The sequence below is a fragment of the Notolepis coatsorum genome, assembly GCF_963971535.1.
Source record: "Notolepis coatsorum genome assembly, contig: SCAFFOLD_2973, whole genome shotgun sequence".
In the NCBI taxonomy this organism is placed as follows: Eukaryota; Metazoa; Chordata; class Actinopteri; order Aulopiformes; family Paralepididae; genus Notolepis; species Notolepis coatsorum.
In genome coordinates, this window is record NW_028173514.1 from 1 (window position 1) to 19,348 (window position 19,348).

Here is a 19,348-nt window from a genome sequence, read left to right on the forward strand (position 1 = left end):
GGAGAGTGCAATGAAGAAAGGAGGAGCAGCTTGGGGTATGAATCGAGGGGTTGGGACAGGGGAAGAGGGTTTAGTAGGGAGAGTTCTGAGAAGGTTATCGTAACAGATAGAAGTGATAGGGAAATGGAAGGAGTAGGTACGGCTGAGATTGCGGTACAGGGAAAGAATGGTGGAGATGGAAGGGGGGGGGGTGGAAGGAGCTTGTGTCAGCCGGGACGCGTTAAATAGCCAGGTGAGGAGTGCACTTGTTGACGTACGAGGGACAGTTGGTGGGGATGAAGATATGGGGGGGGGGGGGGGGTCGTGGTGGGAAGGATTGCAGAGGGGACAAGTGGCCCTGTTGTAATACAAAGAGAAGATGGTGGGGATGAAAATGTGGGGAGGGGGGGGGTCGTGGTGGGAAGGATTACGGAGGTGGCGAGTGGACCTGTTGTAATACGAAGGGAAGGTGATGGGGATGAAAATGTGGGGGGGGGGGGGGGGGTCGTGGCGGGAAGGGTTACAGATGTGGGGAGTGTACCTGGGGTAGCTGTAGCTGTTGAGGGGGTCAGGGTGGAGGAAGTAGAGGATATTGACATGGGAGAGGGGGACGGCGGGGTGGGGGTTGCTAGGCAGAAGAGAAAGATTGAAGTAGTTGGGTTGTCGAGCTCTCAAGCTAAGAAGACAGGTGGGACGGAAGAACTTAGCAGTACGCAGAGTACACAGGGGGCTTCATGGGCGGAGATGTGTGTTGATGATGATGACTATGAGAGCAATGGTTTTTCCTATTCACTAGATGCAATGAAACTATTTTTAAAGTTGACAAAGAACAGGAAGAGTGTAGAGGTGAAAGATTTTTTTCCGGATAAAGATTTGTTTGTTTTGGCAGCAAAGGAACATATGAGGTTTAAAGGAGATGGTCGTTTTGTTGACACAGATGTATACAGGATGAGAAAGATTGTGCAGAAGGTGCTGCAGGGCCCCAGTGTGGTGGAGGCTGGAGTGGAATCGGTGTAGTTTTGTTTGTTTTTTTTGTTTTTTTTTTGTTTTACCTTTTTTATTTCTAAATGAGAGTTTTTTTATTGAAGGGACTGGTGTGGTGTCACTTAGGGCTGGACATTTCAAGGTGTCCCGATACCGGGGCAGGGAGGCTGAGACTTTTTTTGTTCATCTCATGTACTCTTATACTTTTGTGGAATTTTATAAAGACTGGGACTATGGAGGATTCAGAGGCAGGAGCGGGGCGTATCGTTTTCATGCCCGATGGGGAGGCCACGCATTGCTCCTTCGGCAGAATTTTCATCAGAGTCGTCATGGGGGATGTTGTCTCTGCCGTCTTTTTATGTTACCGGCACCGGTACCTTGCTCAAGGGTTGGAAGGTATGACTGTGGGGCTCATCACGTTCTACGCCGAAATAAACGGTTTCCTGATTCAGCCTTGGAGGGTGATGGTAAAGCGGACTTTGCTGGTTAATTTCTACCCGATGTTCGGAATGGGTTTCATTAGGGCTTTGAGCTCTCGAATCAGACTGCTCGATGGGAAGTCACTGAGGGCTGCCAGTCTCCGCACGGGGGAGTGGGAGGTGATGTTGGAGCGGCATCTGAACCAGGGAGGAAAAGGCGGCCTCGGACGGGGAGGCAAGGGTAACATACTGTCTGATGAGGATGTCGGTCCAGAGTGCATCTCGATCCCCCTGCTCTGTTTTCGGCCCCCGACATCATCGATGCCATGTGATATAAAACTGGTGGACGGCAGGAGCAAATGTGATGAGGCTGAAGGAGGATGGTCAGCTGACAGGGCGGCCCTGTTTATCCACGGGATAAGCTTTGACTGGAGTCTGTCGGACACGCACAAAGGCCTGATGTGTTGTACCACACGGGGAAAGGTGAAGCTAGAGACGCTCTTCTCAGGACAACGGTTTCTACAGTGCCTCTCCGGTGTCTCTCTCTCTGATACGCCCAGAACTTTGGATCGTTTGGGTTTCTTTTTTCCCTGTGGGGGAAAATTTCAAGTGACAATTTGGTTCAGTTTCAGCATCATTGTCCCTAATTGATTTTTTTTGTTTTTGTGTGTTTTGTTTTGTTTGTGTTTTTTTTTTTTTTTTTTTTTTTGTAGGGTATTTTTAATTTTGAACGTTTTGTTGCATCTTGTGTAGTTTTAGTAAAAAATCAAGTTTTTATAAAAATCAAATCAAATACTCACTCACTCACTCACTCACTCACTCACTCACTCACTCACTCACTCACTCACTCACTCACTCACTCACTCACTCACTCACTCACCTACTCTTTACGATACACACCCTGGGTTCTTTAACGATCAAATTCAGTCGGTTTAACATCTCATCCAAAGGACGACACGACACTAAACACTACGCTGCCGGACTACTTGGGTAGTGGAGAGAAAGAAAGAGAGAGAGAGAGAGGATGGGAGGGAAGGAGGGAGAAAATGCCACATTTCTGCACTTTCTCCTGTCCTGTGCATACATTTATTGTGACAGAGTGAATTTGTATACAGTATGCATTGTGTATACATGTGGACAGGGTATATGTGCACACACACACACACACACACACACACACACACACACACACACACACACACACACACACACACACACACACACACACACACACACACACACACACACACACACACACACACACACACACACACACACACACACACACACACACACACACACACACACACACACACACACACACACACACACACACACACACACTGGCCTTTTAAGGCTAGCCCTGGATTTGTTTTGTAGGATGTTACTCATAATAATAGTACAACACACCTGAAATATGGTGTGAATGAGAGGCCTGCATGCTGGGGGAACATGCACGTTTTACAGGCCCCTTGCCCCAGGGTTTTCAGTGTTTATATACGCCCCCCCAACCCCCCCCCCCCCCCCCCCCCTCTTCCCACCTCACTACAAGTCGCGCTCTTTTTATAAAAAAAAAGCTCCTTCTGCTTTGATGTGGGTTATCCTTCCACACGAAAGCCACAAGGAGAGGAAAAGGCAGGTCTGAGAAGTGTAGCATCGACATAACTGCTGTCAGGCACAAAGGGCAACGGGGCAATTAAGCACGGCTGTTACAAATACTGCACGCTGACATGCGGGATCGCTGCTATTGTGTGAGAACCATCTACTTCCCAGTTCTCCGGATTCTCATGCTTTTAATTAAACTGACAGTGTATGTGGTTCTACAAACATTAACAAATGTAAAGCCATGAATACCGATAAAGAGGAATACATCATGATTTAAAGTCCCTGTGAAACAGTATTCAGAGTGTGTTTCGATTCTGGAACTTTACGTTTCAAAATCAGACAGCCGCTATTCTGGCAGGATTCTTGGAAGGACTTGATTTGCACCATTAACCAAAAGATATAACGACCGGAATGGAGAGAGACGTTGACCTTAGCATTTGCTCCGTCGCTGAGAACCAATGGGAAGACATCGTTATGTTATAGGAAGTGTGCATTATTTAATTGGATGGAATTGATGTGCACACGCCCCCCAAGATGGCAAGGCGGGTCGGTGACAAAATGACCGAACTTTACAGGAATAGACAACGATAAAATTTGCATATAAAGATTGGATAAATATATTAAAAAAATAATTTTTTCTGGTAGAATGCAGTGCTAGCTAGGTGTACGGTACACAAAAGAAAATTCACTTCAAACAGCAGTGATATCAGTGATTATGTTGAAACACTTGAATAAAACATCCAGGAAGTGGGGGAACCACGAAACTAGGAATCCAAGGAAATTATAGAAGAAGGAAGGGTCATTGTGTCAGAATACCAGCGCTCTATGCTCTGCTTGGTGCCAGACTTTGGTGGCAGTTCTATTGAAGCCTTTATTTAAATGTCTAAATATACAATGTATCTGAATAAATATACAGTACATCAACCAATACATGAAACGTTAGCTAGTTAACAATGCAACAAATTGCAGATGATTGTGACATCCGAGGTAAACAACCTGTTTAAATGGTCATAAACAAGGAGACGGCTGATCCCATTCAACCATTCAATGTGTGTTCACGCTAAGGCTGTCCCCGAAGCCTGTTTTTGGGATTCGAACTTTGTCAGGGTTTTTCGAACGAACGTTCGAACCTTCGTTTTTAATAATAATTTTTTTTATAAAAAATATATTTTTATATATATATATATATATATATATATACATAGCCGCCTGGCCCTAAGAGCACCGGGAGCGGCTGCTCTATGACTATTGAACTTGGGGGAGCAAGGATATGATCTTGCTCCACCACTTTTTGATCATATGAAAAATATGATATACCCCCCCCCAATATATAAATCTAACCATAAGCCCATAACTACGTAATTTCAATCAAATTAATAATACGCAATGACACTTAATAACACGTTTTTAAGTTTCCAAAGATTGCGAACCCCCCCCCCCCTGCCCCATTATGGTTTGATCCAGTTCCTCCCATCTCCAGCGCGTAGACCTTGGCTCACTGCCTCACAGCGCTGCAGTCTGGCTGCACGAGTCAGTGTAAATATCAAAGCCCACAGAGTGTGTCATAATATTGGTGGCAGGCAGGCTTTTCCAGTAAGTTGTTCAAATAAAAGGATTATGTTAGACATAAGTTACTATTGAGTGGTAGTAGAACTTCTACGGTTCTACCACGCAATACATAAAAGTGTTTCACGGTCCCGAATTGCGATCTGGTCATACGGTTTCCTCGAATAAATAATAATAACGTTTCCCTATCTGGTTGGCGTTAGCTTTAGTGCTAGCCGCTAGCTAACGTTATCTAGATATGTGGTGTGAGCTCAGCTGGATGATGTTGACTTCATTTCCAAACGTTAACGCTATCGCTATCTATATGGCAGACGAGCAGGGCCGGATTAACGACGGCCGCGGCCCGTGGGCCTATAGTGACGAGGGGCCTCCATTTTTTTTTTTTTTTTTTTTATATCGATGTCATGATTGTGCACTGCAGACTCAGGGAGGAGGCAGAGAAGGAGAGAAAGAGACACAAGATTTACAGGTAATGGAAATATATCTTTTTTCTCTTTCTTATTAAAAACTTGGCCTATTTGAAAGGAGATTGATTTAATAAAAATGAATGAGCGAAAAATCAATATACAGTGTATATACAGTATAATATATTATTATTATTATAGTAATTGGCTATCATACTGCAATATAAACTGAGTTTTTTAGTGAAAAGAGCAGCTTTATTGGTCAAGATTGAAGGCTCTATATTGCAGGAAATTGCACGTACAGGTTCATTACATTTAAAAAAAAGTCTGCCATGGAGGGGTTCGTGCCTGACCCCCTCCAAACCACCCCTTGCCTGTCAAAAAAATTTAATACATTTTTATTAAATAAACTTTCCAGTCCCAGACCCAGCCCAGGGCAAAGCCCCAGCCCAACTAAATCAATTAAATCAACTTTCTTTAATGAATATAACTCATCAGTTTCTTTTAATACTATAATATTAGTGTAGCCTAATCTTTATCTGCAACTGTGAAAAAAAAAACCCATTGGTTTAAACAGAATTAATAGAAAAAAATATTTAAAAAAAAATAAAAAAAAAATAAAAAGATTTATAAAAAAAATTTGAATTCGAATTAAAAGAGTCCTCACCGTCCACAGGGCTGATGTAGTCCGGCAGGTGCATCGCTGCCGCCGCCGCGGCAGCCGCCGCTCCGCTCTGCATCAGCAGGTCGCCGTAGGGGCTGCGCTGGCTGGCGCTGGCCATGAGGTGGTAGTACTCCACGGGGTTGGCCCCCGGCGGGGGTGGGGGGAGGCCGAACAGGGCGCGCTCTTTCAGGTGCTCGTGGGTCACTGCAACAAGAGGGAGAGAGAGAGAACAGAGTAGAGTCAGTTATTACAGGACACCTGTGGCTTTTCAACGTCCCTCTCTCGGGTTCAGTTCGCTGGGTTCAGAAAGTGGCATGTGGGGCGGCCGGGGGTAGCGCAGCGGACTAAGCGTCTGTATACCACCACAGAGCCAGTGGGATCGAATCCAGCTGCCGCGGTGCCTCCGGCTTGGTCGGCCGTCCATATTACTGACACAATTGGCAGTGTCAGCAGGTGGGAAACCCGGCGAGGGTGGGTCCTGGTCGTTGTAAAAACAGCGACTCCTACAGTTCGGTCGGGGCGCCTGCACGGCGAGGGAAGGATCTGGAGGGAGGTAGTGTGACCCTTCCACACGTTACACTCTCCCAGTGAGAGTCCACGCTGCCAGGTGAAAAGAAGCGGTGGGCTGGGTACACATGTGTCGGAGGAAGCATATGATACTTGTGATAGTCTCCGCCCTCCCGGACCGACGGTAGGGGGTAGAGTGCGCAACGACCAGGAGGGGGATTGGGAATTGGCATAACGACTAACATTGGGATGGGAGAAAAGGAGGGGGGAAAAAGATAATACAAAAAAAAAGAAAAGTGGCATGTGACCGGAAGGTTGTCGGTTTAACTCCGGGAAGGGATGATCTGAGTGAGGGAGGTTAGTAATGAGTCATGCCTTCCCCTCTCTCTCAACAACCACTGTTGAAGTATATCCTTGAGCAAGGTACTTGACTTGACCATCGAGCTTGCTCCAGCTGAGCTGCTCAGTGTTCACCTGCGGAAGACGGTGGTTGTAGCTACTGAGTGAGCAGATCCCGGGTGTGGGTGTGTGACTGCATGACCAGTGTATAGCAGGTTGGAAAAGAGCACATCACCAGCGTTGCGGTTGTGGTGGTTGTTGTTGTTGTTGTTGTTGTTGTTGTTGGTGTTGTTGTTGTTGTTGTTGTTGTTGTTCAAAATGCGCTTTAGAGTCCAATGAATTAAACTGGCTGTTGAATAATTTCTGAATCCACTGTGACCAGTTCATGAAAAAGAATAAGCTTTTCACACCCTGTTTGGACTGCTGGTGAAATAAGGATTCCATCAATAATCACAATAATAATAATAATAATAATAATAATAATAATAATAATAATAATAATAATAATAATAATAATAATAATAATAATAATAATAATAATAATAATAATAATAATAATAATAATAATAATAATAATAATAATAATAATAATAATAATAATAATAGGTTTGTTTCCCTCCTGCTTTGTCTTTGTATCTATTGCTCTAACTCATAATATGCTCTATTGGGGTCCAAGACAAAATTGTACACATTTCGACGACTGCTTGATTGCAGAGATCTGCTGTACAGAGAGACAGTGAGCCATCGAGACACGTGTTCTGTGAGAAGGACAGACAGAACTGACAGACAGACAGACAATGGGGCTTTAACCGAGGAGATGCTTCACATGTCTTAAGATGTGTCCCGTGGTACCGTGCATGCCTGCAAGCATGAGGCTTTTGATAAAAGACGTCTGAGGTCTTTGAGGTTCGCTGGGGTACGAAAGGAGGAGGTCCCTGGAGCGTCAAGCAAGAAGAGGCGGGAGAGAGAGAGAAAGAGAGAGAGAGAATGAATTAATGAATGATCATTGCATTTATATAGCGCTTTTCTAGACACTCAAAGCGCTTTTTAGGGTGGAAATTGCCTCCTTCACCACCACTGTGTAGCGCCCCAACCTTGGGCTACGCAGGCTCAATGGCTGCCATACACTGACACCAGGCACACATCACACTACACACAATGGCTGAATGGCTCAGGAGACAGGGATTGATGTCAGCCAATTAAGGGGTGGAGAAATGATTAGGTGGCATTGATGTCAGAGACCTGATTGGGAATTTGGCCAGGAACGTCAGGGAACCACCTACTCTTTACGATACACACCCTGGGTTCTTTAACGATCAAATTCAGTCGGTTTAACATCTCATCCAAAGGACGACACGACACTAAACACTACGCTGCCGGACTACTTGGGTAGTGGAGAGAAAGAAAGAGAGAGAGAGAGAGAGGATGGGAGGGAAGGAGGGATAAAATGCCACATTTCTGCACTTTCTCCTGTCCTGTGCATACATTTATTGTGACAGAGTGAATTTGTATACAGTATGCATTGTGTATACATGTGGACAGGATATATGTGCACACACACACACACACACACACACACACACACACACACACACACACACACACACACACACACACACACACACACACACACACACACACACACACACACACACACACACACACACACACACACACACACACACACACACACACACACACACACACACACACACACACACACACACACACACACACACACACACACACACACACACACACACACACACACACACACACACACACACACACACACACACACACACACACACACACACACACACACACACACACACACACAGGTTCCCAGCTGTATATGTACGCTTTGCTTTGCTTGCTTCATATCACAGCCGAGTAAATGAACGCAGACAGAAATGAACTTTTGATCTTGTAATTTCATTTGACTTACTCAGAAGCATTTTATATCACCTCAACATAAAAGTAAGTCAAACTCTTTCCTCAGAGTTATTGAAAAATGTCAATGGAGAGCCTGTGTGTCTACCGGGGGGAGGGGGGGGGGGGCTGACATCTTGATGAATGCAAAAATTCTTTATTTTCACTCCCCAAGTCGCATTCGATTCATCACGGCGGCGCCCGGTAAACAGACAGGCTCTCCATTGAGGTTTCGATTCATCACGGCGGCGCCCGGTAAACAGACAGGCTCTCCATTGAGGTTTCGAGAAGTTGGAAGCGTTTTTGACAAATAATAAAATTGCCCCGGATTTTATGTTCAGGCGATATAAAATGCTTCTTCTGAGTAAGTGAAATTAAATTACACAGTCACACACAACGTCGCCTGGGAGATCAAAAGTTGAGTTCAGTCTATGTCAATTTGCCCCGGCTGTGATGTGAAGAGAGCAGAGGGAAGCGTACTACAGCCGGGGAGACCAGACAACTTTAACCCTGACCTTAACCACGGCACTAACCCATCCACACACACAGTCCTAAAAGACAATCCATAGTGCCATCCATAATTATGTTTTTTCACGGGAAATTCACTGTATTATTTTACAGATTTTTTCTACTCTACAGGTTTTTCTACTTTAAGTGTAAATGCCATAAAAATACAGTAAATGACCTTTTATCCAAATATTAACCATTACATAAAGGTTGTAATCTGTAAATGTAATTGTACAGAGTGTAGAGCTCTGCGTTCACAATGTGGTAATATATTCAGATAAAAGATGAAAACATGTTAATACCTGTGCCCTGTAAAGACACACACGCATGCACACACAAATGCAAGCACGCACACTACACACTACACAGCAGACAGAACACAACGCTAAACTGGACCCATCAGTACCAATTAGGCCGTGGCTGCAGGAACACAGAACAGGCAGAGTGTTTGTGCTGCAGCCGCGGCCCGGAGCAGCTCCTTTGGTTTCCTCCACAGCTGACAGATCCAGTTACCACCTCTAGACGCAAGCATTTTGTGTGAATGTGTGTGTGTAGGTGTGTGTGCGTGTGCGCGCGCGCGCGCGTGTGTGTGTGTGTGTGTGTGTGTGTGTGTGTGTGTGTGTGTGTGTGTGTGTGTGTGTGTGTGTGTGTGTGGACACACTGAAACAGCCTACACTACTAGACTAGAGGTAAGAAAAAGTTCCCAGACCTTACTGGTCCCAGTGTGATGAACCCAGTGAAACACACTGGGATTTCAGCTGGTAGAGAGGAATTATAAAGGCACCACTTCCTGGTTCATAGTGAGGCTAGTAGACTGGCGGATGAGTCACCCAATAGGAGATTAGTGTTTCAGTAGCGGAACCAATAGTGTTTCAGTAGCGTTTCAGTCGTGTTTCAGTAGTGTTTCTGTAGTGTTTCAGTCGTGTTTCAGTGGTGTTTTAGTAGTGTTTCTGTAGTGTTTCAGTCGTGTTTCAGTCGTGTTTCAGTCGTGTTTCAGTAGTGTTTCTGTAGTGTTTCAGTCGTGTTTCAGTAGTGTTTCAGTCGTGTTTCAGTCGTGTTTCAGTAGTGTTTCAGTCGTGTTTCAGTAGTGTTTCAGTAGTGTTTCAGTCGTGTTTCAGTAGTGTTTCAGTAGTGTTTCAGTAGTGTTTCAGTAGTGTTTCAGTGGTGTTCCAGTAGTGTTTCAGTGGTGTTCCAGTAGTGTTTCAGTAGTGTTTCAGTCGTGTTTCAGTAGTGTTTCTGTAGTGTTTCAGTAGTGTTTCAGTAGTGTTTCAGTGGTGTTCCAGTAGTGTTTCAGTAGTGTTTCAGTAGTGGTTCAGTCGTGTTTCAGTAGTGTTTCAGTAGTGTTTCAGTAGTGTTTCAGTGGTGTTCCAGTAGTGTTTCAGTCGTGTTTCAGTAGTGTTTCAGTAGTGTTTCAGTGGTGTTCCAGTAGTGTTTCAGTAGTGTTTCAGTAGTGTTTCAGTCGTGTTTCAGTCGTGTTTCAGTAGTATTTCAGTCGTGTTTCAGTAGTGTTTCAGTAGTGTTTCAGTAGTGTTTCAGTAGTGTTTCAGTGGTGTTCCAGTAGTGTTTCAGTAGTGTTTCAGTAGTGTTTCAGTAGTGTTTCAGTAGTGTTTCAGTGGTGTTCCAGTAGTGTTTCAGTAGTGTTTCAGTAGTGTTTCTGTAGTGTTTCAGTCGTGTTTCAGTAGTGTTTCTGTAGTGTTTCAGTCGTGTTTCAGTCGTGTTTCAGTAGCGTTTCTGTAGTGTTTCAGTCGTGTTTCAGTAGTGTTTCAGTAGTGTTTCAGTGGTGTTTCAGTGGTGTTTCAGTGGCGTTTCTGTAGTGTTTCAGTCGTGTTTCAGTAGTGTTTAAGTAGTGTTTGTATTGAATACCAGATGTACCGGTATTCTCTTACACCTCCACTTTGCAACAAAATAAAAGTTGAATAATGTATCTGTTTGCCTTCAGTGTTAGCGGTGAATGTTCACAGTATAATGCGCCACAGCAATGTATTTATATATGTGCTCAGTCCCTTGTGAGTCTCAGGGTCTCACAAACAAAGCCGACAACACCCAAAACAACCAACGGGTTTGGCATCCAGGTATAGCGCCGCTATCTGCGGAGTACGCATGATGCACCACTGGGCTCCGCGGTCCTGTGCACTTTATTTATGTTCAGCAGGGCTCTGTGCCATGATCTTCCTGCCAATTTATCAATGACAGCATCTCTTCCGCATTGCTTCTCCTGAAAGGAGGGGGGAACCATTACTTGCCGACAGAGTTGCGCTCAGTGATTTATCGGCGCCGGGGCACAGGCGACTACTCTCCTGTCCTCCCGCTCTTGTCTCTTCTCCAACCTGTTGTTTGAACAGGGGGAAGGCGAGGACGGGCCTGTCGTCATGCAGACTCCATCGTTTTTTTTGGGGGGCCCTGTCCGTACTCACTTCCAGGGTTTCGCTCTCTCTCCCCGAATGTTTGCGTGGAAAGTGGGCGGCGGGCGCACGGACACTTCGCCGGCGCAAGCAGCAGGCCGTCCCGAGTACGCGGGGGGATACGCCGCATATGCACGTGCGTCACGTGCACGAACGTGCGTCAAAAGACACAGACCATAATATTTTCCCATTAAAGCTTTTTGATGCAGGGAAATGTATTGTAAGTGTTAGACTAATTATCACAGCACGTTAGAGAAGTAACTGAGTACACATTCACAGAGGGGTGCACGTGTGTGTGTGTGTGTGTGTGTGTGTGTGTGTGTGTGTGTGTGTGTGTGTGTGTGTGTGTGTGTGTGTGTGTGTGTGTGTTTCCTTGCTGTGAGATGACGCTCCTTAGACGGAGAGACCGAGAGAGAGAGAGTGTGTGTGTGTGTGTTAGAGTGCGAGCGTCGTGGGTGTGTGTTTATAGTGAACAGGATACATAAATTCTTATAGCCCCACCTCTCATCTCACCTCCGTACTGCGAGCCTGTCAGCGCAGCTGCACAATACTGGCCATTAGGAATACTTTCCACCCGTCCTTGCAGGCTTGTGTTCTCAGTGTTTATATACACAGCATATATCATGGGACAGACCGAAGCTGCGGAGTGTTTGCATATTAAATATGTATGATGATGTGTCGACCGGTGGTTTTAGCTAAAGTGGCGGAGGAGTGTGTACAGATGGACGAGTGGTGCATTAAGTCTCAACGGTATGTGGAGAAGGTGCAGTGGCCTTGCGGTTTGTGAGACTGTCCCGTCGTAGGGCTGACATTCAAATTTCTTTTTGGAATTCGAATCTTCGGGGCCGAGATTCGATTTTAATTCGAAGCTTCGAGATAAAAAAAAAAATAAAAGAAATATTATATATATTTTTTTATTTTTATTAAAAAAAATGTATCTTGTGGGACTTGTACAGCACTTTGTTCAACTTTGTCAATGCTGTAAAGTTTAAACCTTTTTAAATCTTAGACAAACGAAACACTTTGCTTTCATGAAATATTGTAAGCCGTCATTTGAGGCTTTATAAAAGCAGCACAATTAGGGCTGGGCGATACGGCCTCTAAATGATATCACAATATTTTTTGGCTCTATCACGATACACGATATATATTGCAATATTTTGACATTTCCTCTAAAGCACTTAAAAATGCTTGATTTAACCCATTGATGGATACGGTCAGGCAAATATGATGATTATAATAGTCCCTGCAACATATGTCTGCATTAAACCATGAAGATGCTTTCAAAAATAATTAAATGAAAAGTTTCAAACATTTTAAAAGAGTAGTCTACTGACACACTAATACAGAAAGAAAATGATTAACATCTAAGTCAATTTATATAAAAACTCTTGGGTGCCTAAGACTTTTGCACAGTACTGTGTTTTCTATCCACTTTAGCCAAAAATACACACACATATATATACTGTATGGATGAGGGTTTGTGCAAAACATCACGATGTCCACGATACGTTTAAAAAGTGTATCGTTAATGAACTGTACCCGATATTTATATAATATCGTCATATTGCCCACCCCTAAGCACAATGAACACAAATCTGTCAGTGCCGAGTCCGACCTCGTCTTAAATAACAAACAGCATTGCTTGTTGTAGGTAACAAAGAGAGGCAGAGTTGATTGTGCAAAGAATTTTTTTTTTTTTTTTTTTTTACATTTTATTTTCATATTCGAATCCCATGCCCATCGAACGAAGCTTTGAAGTATTTAAGACAGCCCTACTGTCCCGTAACACAGCGGGTAACAGGTTCAATCCCTCGCGACAGCTGAGTGGCCATCCTTTGTTGACTCTTTTGTTGAGTTAGGGATGGGGTACCGAATCAGGTACTTTTAACCCTTTCACTGCCACACGACAGCCGGTTAACCCTTTCACTGTGACAATACAGAAGGTTAGCCCTTTACTATCACACAACCGACGGCGATGCTCCATCATTAGCATCATTAGCTCCGCATCCGCGGAGCTAATGATGCTAATGATGGAGCATCGCCGTCGGTTGTGTGATAGTAAAGGGCTAACCTTCTGTCGTGTGGCAGTGAAAGGGTTAAGGGTACCGACCGAATCACGTCGGTACCACCGAGTGCCGATTCACGTGAGATCCGCCGGTGCCACATTTCGGTACTGTAAAAAAAATTAAAAAAGGTCCAATGACGTCAACGTTTCGTTTACCGTAAAACGAAACCTATGAAGTGTGCCGCACGTTCAACATCAACGTTCACACACACAATACACGCTTACCTAGGATTTTACTTGATTCAACAACAAAGCAGTCGGGGCAATGGCAAGTCGAAAACGGTCGCAAGAGTTGTTACACTTTACAAAGCTAGATGCAGACAACGCTCGCTGCAATATTATATGTATATATATATTTTTTTCTTTTTTTACAACTGAGGTAGGTAGATGCATTTTTTTTAGACTAAAGTACAGAAAAAAAGGTACCGTTGGGTACCGGTATCGATTCACAGGTACCGGTACCGGTAAAGGTACCGTTTAAAAATGTGAAAGGTACCCAACCCTATACTCTTAGTGGCTTGAACAAGTCACTGAACACGCACAGCTGCTCCTACAGGTAGAAACACCTAGAGGGAGGTCTGTATCACAGGGGCACGCCAAGAAATACCTTCCTAATTACACTGTGTGCAACAAGGTGATTGGAGTGTCCTAAACTCCATCCATGTCTATGCATGTTTGTTTGCCATGCATTTATTTATGGTTATGGTTAGGGTATGCCACTGTGGTATATGACAAAAAAAATTATTATGCATCAATTGTATACAACCTCCTTGAATCTGTGGAACGTGTTTGTTATGTGTTTTTCTTTATGCAAAGAAACAAATCTAAATACACTTTTACTTATTTATTTTCCAGCACCTCTTTCTTCTCTACTGTAGGTATAGCACACACACCACATTTTAAATTAATAAAGAGTATACAAATTAAATAACTAAAAGGTAAGCAGTGTTCCTGGCTCCAAAATCCACAACTGCCCCATTTTAAATATGTTTCACACTATTCTATTCTGAGTTTTGGAAAATATTCTACATGTTCCAGTCTTGGACTCTGCCTTGACTGCAGTTGGTCTTGGATCTTACTTTAAGTCTCAACTCAATCTCAGTCTCAACTACGATAAGGTTGTGTGTGTGTGTGTGTGTGTGTGTGTGTGTGTGTGTGTGTGTGTGTGTGTGTGTGTCTGTGTGTTTGCACGTGCGCATGTGCGTGTGTGTTTGCGTGTGTGTGTGTGCGTGTGTGTTTGCGTGTGTGTGTGTGAGTGCGTGTGTGTGTGTGTGTGAGTGCGTGTGTGTGTGTGTGAGTGCGTGTGTGTGTGTGTGTGTGTGTGTGTGAGTGCGTGTGTGTGTGTGAGTGCGTGTGTGTGTGAGTGCGTGTGTGAGTGCGTGTGTGTGTGAGTGTGTGCGTGTGAGTGTGAGTGTGTGCGTGTGTGTGTGTATTTGCACGTGCGCATGTGCGCGTGTGTTTGCGTGTGTGTGTGTGTGTGTGTGTGTGTGTGTGTGTGTGTGTGTGTGCGGTGGCAGGTCTCACCTTCAGCAGGGCTCAAGCCGCGGGCCGCAGAGATCATGGAGAGGGTGGGGCTGCTGTGGACCGAGCGCAGGTAGTGCTCCATGTGGGGGCTGACGTACGGGTGGGGGATGCTGAACGGAGAGTCCCCCGTCACGTGGGGGGAGAGTCGGATCAGAGAGATGTCTGAGATGACCGGACTGCCCGTCAGCCCTGGAGGTCTGGGTAAGAGAGAGGGAGGGAGGGAGAGAGAGAGCGAGAGAGTTTTAAAAAAAAAAAATATTATAAAAGATGATTTTACCATAAGATGATAAAAATAACCGCCTACATTGAATAAAGCAATGTGTCATTATAATACAATTATTATTTTCCAAATAAAATTATTTTCTTTATAAAAACAAGATTTGGTTTTCAAAAGCTTTGGAAAAAAAGGGGTCGTATTGTAATCAGAGTCGGCTTATATTCGGACCGATGCGGTATTATTAGTCAACTAAGCATCTTCATTGGAGGACACGCCGACCGTCTAGAAGACTATTCTCCACGGGTTCAGCAGCTAACCTCAGCACAGGTCTGGAGACCAGGATTATGTTCAGCCGCTAACCTCAGCACAGGTCTGGAGACCAGGATTATGTTCAGCCGCTAACCTCAGCACAGGTCTGGAGACCAGGATTATGTTCAGCCGCTAACCTCAGCACAGGTCTGGAGACCAGGATTATGTTCAGCCGCTAACCTCAGCACAGGTCTGGAGACCAGGATTATGTTCAGCCGCTAACCTCAGCACAGGTCTGGAGACGAGGGCGAACAACACAAAGGCATTCACGGTTTCAACCCAGTCTCGCTGCGCTCCCTCCCTCCCCACCTCCTCCACCACTGATACATAATGATCCCTTTTTGTTTGGCTTCTCATATTAAAGCCCCGGAGCAACGGACAAGTCGAGACCGGGAGAACGTTCAACGACTGTGGGGCCTGCGAGAAGACACCCTAACCCTCCCCGTCTGTTTGGGTGGGCAGACCCTGAAATGCCTGTCATATTAAGTATTATAGGGCCTGTGATAAAAAGAACATCCGGATGTTTAAAACCAGCCCAACCCCCTTAGCTCCCTGCAAAAGAACAGTCTTATTTGAAGTTCCTCTGATAGCCCGCCGGTTGTGTTAGGCCGCGCTGTAAACGTGTCATCCTCTGATGCTTGCAGGAACACATAGAGAGGGTGTTGTCAGTCGTGCTATAGCCCCCCCCCCCCCCTCCCCCCGAGGCCAGAACACTAGATAAATATGTCTGCTGCCCACTGGCACTGGCACAGCTCCTTTTAAAGGGCACGCTACTATTACTACTACTGCTATTACTGCTTCTTTCTGGTATTCTGCTGCCATGATATCCAGCCAATAGTTTCCCCTAATGTGTGGCAAGAAGCACAAGGAGTAGAAATACCGGCAGTCGGGCCAATGAGTTGACCGGGGTCATTGTTAGCGGCAAAACGAGCAAACAAAATGAGGAATAAAAAAAAAGACACAAAATAATAAATTGCAAAAGTGCAAATACGGTGCTCTATTAAATATGCTCTCATTGAGATAACCCTAGCTAGCCATGGTTTCAATGAGAAATGCTAACTATGTTAACATTCCATTTGAATGAAAAATGGAAACTGAGGGAGACATGTATCTTGGTATCTTTTCCTCACAGTGTGTCCGAAGTGAAGTGAAGAGCAATAACCAACTAATATAACTTTAAATGGCAAAGTCTCCCTTTACGTTGTGCCTGATGATGTTAATACTTAGATCTGGTTTTCTTAACCATAGGGTCTCTTGGTAAATGTATAGTCAAGCTAACATCACGGTAATAATACAGTATTACTATTTGGTAATTATGTTGACCAGGGGAAAATAGCTTTTTGGACGGCACAGAAACCACTCTGAAAGCCTTGCAGGTTGTCTATAAACACAGACAACAGTATAGCTTACAAGGTGAACATCTAAAAATGTTCACGTTTAAAACACTGAGGTCCCCCCAACACATTTTCCAGCCTTCCAGATCCTGGCATCTGGCATCAGTCAGATACCAATAATTCCGAGAAAGGTTAAAAAAAATATCTCCATCCCAGCAAGTGATTAACGTGGGAGTCATCCTTCTTCAGAATGTCCTCGGCTGATCCAGAATCAGATTCAATCACTGATTCAAATCATGTTCTATGTCTGCTGTTGAGTCTTCTACTGTGTGTGTGTGTGCGTGCTCGTATGTGTATGTGTGTGCGTGTGTGTGTGTGTGTGTGTGTGTGTGTGTGGTGGGGATAACTGGGTCCTCTCCACCCAGTTCGTTAGCCTGACGAGAGGAAGTGACCCCGGGCCGGTGACTCACTAAACCGCTGTCCGTAAGGTATAGAGAGACTGCCCTCCCTCACACACACAGCCAGTCTGAGTAATGGATGAGTAACATGCGAGGAGGTTGAGAAACAAACATTCCGTGGGTTACAAGAAAAAAAGAAATCCTCCTCCGTCCCCCAATCAACTCCAGGTTTTTCCATCTGACATCATAGGTTCATCACGTCTTAGTCGTCCGGTTTCTGGTTTCTATCGGACGGTTCTAGTGTGGATCAGCACGCACACAGTGTGCGTTGGTCCTGTGGTCCTGTGTGGCTAAAGAGCGCTGCACTGACACTGTCAAGTGTTTGATCCCTACCCCATACTAAAAACATGTATGTACTCAACTTACAGTACTAGGTACGGGAGGAAAATAAACTGATTGGCTGATTATTATATAAAAAAAATGTATCTACTTTTTCTCCCCTCTTTTTCTGTATTTTTCTCCCATCCCAATTTAGTCGTTATGCCAATTCCCTTCCCTCCCTTCCTGGTCGTTGCACGCATTTGCCCCCCACTTGCCGGTCTAGGGAGGGTTGAAGACTATCACATGTCTCCTCCGATACACGCGGAGTCAGCCAGCCACTTCTTTTCACCTGACAGCGAGGACTCTCACTGGGGGAGCGTAACGCATGGGAGGCTCACACTACTTCCCCCCAGTTCCCTTCCTCGCCGAGCAGGCGCCCCGACCGACCTGTAGGAGTCGCTGTTTACAACGACCAGGATACACACCCCGCCGGCTTCCCACCCGCTAACACTGCCAATTGTGTTAGTATGGACGACCGACCAAGCCGGAGGTACCGCTGACTGCTGGATTCGATACCATGCAGTGTCTCTGCGGTGGTAGGCAGGCGCTTAGTCCGCTGCGCTACCCAGCCGCCCCCATTGGCCGATTATTTCTCTAGGACAAACGACGAGCTAGAAAGCTACACTCTCATGATGGAAAGCTTTGACAAAGAGACATTTCTCCCTCTGAAGCTATTGTGCGAGGTGCGTCTTGGTCTTAGTGCTGCCCTACACACCATTTTGACTGGTTTGAGAAATACAAACAACCCGATGTTTTTCCAACACCGGCACAGCATTAAAACGCAGGTCTGATGATGCAAGACTGAATGGTAACTGTCACGGCAGGGTTCAACCAAACATTTAACTCCAGATTTAATAGTACTAACAACAGGTCAATTCAACATTCCTTCATAAGATATGACCTATAGGATAGAGATCGCACTCCGTTACCAAAACGTCAAGCATTTGACCTTGACTAATACTAGGGCTGACCTTGGATTTTTTTTTTGGAATTCGAAGCTTCGGGGCCGAGATTCGATTTTAATTCGAAGCTTCGAAATAAAAATGTTTTCTTTTTAATTATTAAACTTTTTTTTTTACATTAAAAAAAATTATGTTGTGGGACTTGTACAGCACTTTATTCAACTTTGTCAGTGCTGTAAAGTTTAAACCTTTTTAAATCTTAGACAAACTAAACACTTTGCTTCCATGAAATATTGTAAGCCGTCATTTGAGGCTTTATAAAAGCAGCACAATGAACACAAATCTGTCAGTGCCGAGTCCGACCTCATCTTAAATAACAAACAGCATTGTTTGTTGTAGTTAACAAAGAGAGGCAGAGTTGATTTAGCAAAAAATTTAAAATTTTAAAATTTAATTTATTTTTTACATAATCGAATTTTATTTTCATTCGAATCCCATGCCCATCGAACGAAGCTTCGAGGTATTTAAGACAGCCCTAACTAATACATTACAGTATTGTAACGGATAAGGCATTGCATCTACACACCTTGGTGTATCTTTAAAATCCCACCCTACAATCTCTCAAATATTAGAATTTGGGTCTGAGCTTGAAAATAGCACCCAAGTTTCAACACTGTTTGACGGACATTGTTACTTTGAAACGCTGAAAGAGTTGTACCCTTCCTGCTGATCAGTTGTACAGAACTTGTAAGTCGCTTTGGATAAAAGTGTCAGCTAAATGACTAAATGTAAAACATTTAAAAAGGAATCCCAACCTGAGCATGGCATAAGGGCAAAATGGCCACTGTGTGAATAGGGCCAATAATAAAGATAATTTTTTTTTTAAATGAAATGCTGATACTATTTC

At 44.5% G+C, this 19,348-nt stretch overlaps 1 protein-coding gene across 1 annotated transcript; it reads right to left on the reverse strand.

Annotated features, from left to right (window-relative positions):
- Positions 1–503: 503 nt before the first annotated feature.
- Positions 504–15,097, reverse strand: LOC311247763 (zinc finger protein GLI2-like; the record flags this gene model as incomplete). Its single annotated transcript, XM_084338765.1, has 4 exons — positions 504–607; positions 3,417–3,435; positions 5,625–5,825; positions 14,901–15,097. Coding segments are annotated over 4 exons (521 nt in total), but the record flags the coding sequence as incomplete, so codon positions are not given.
- Between the last annotated feature and the right edge of the window lie 4,251 nt (positions 15,098–19,348).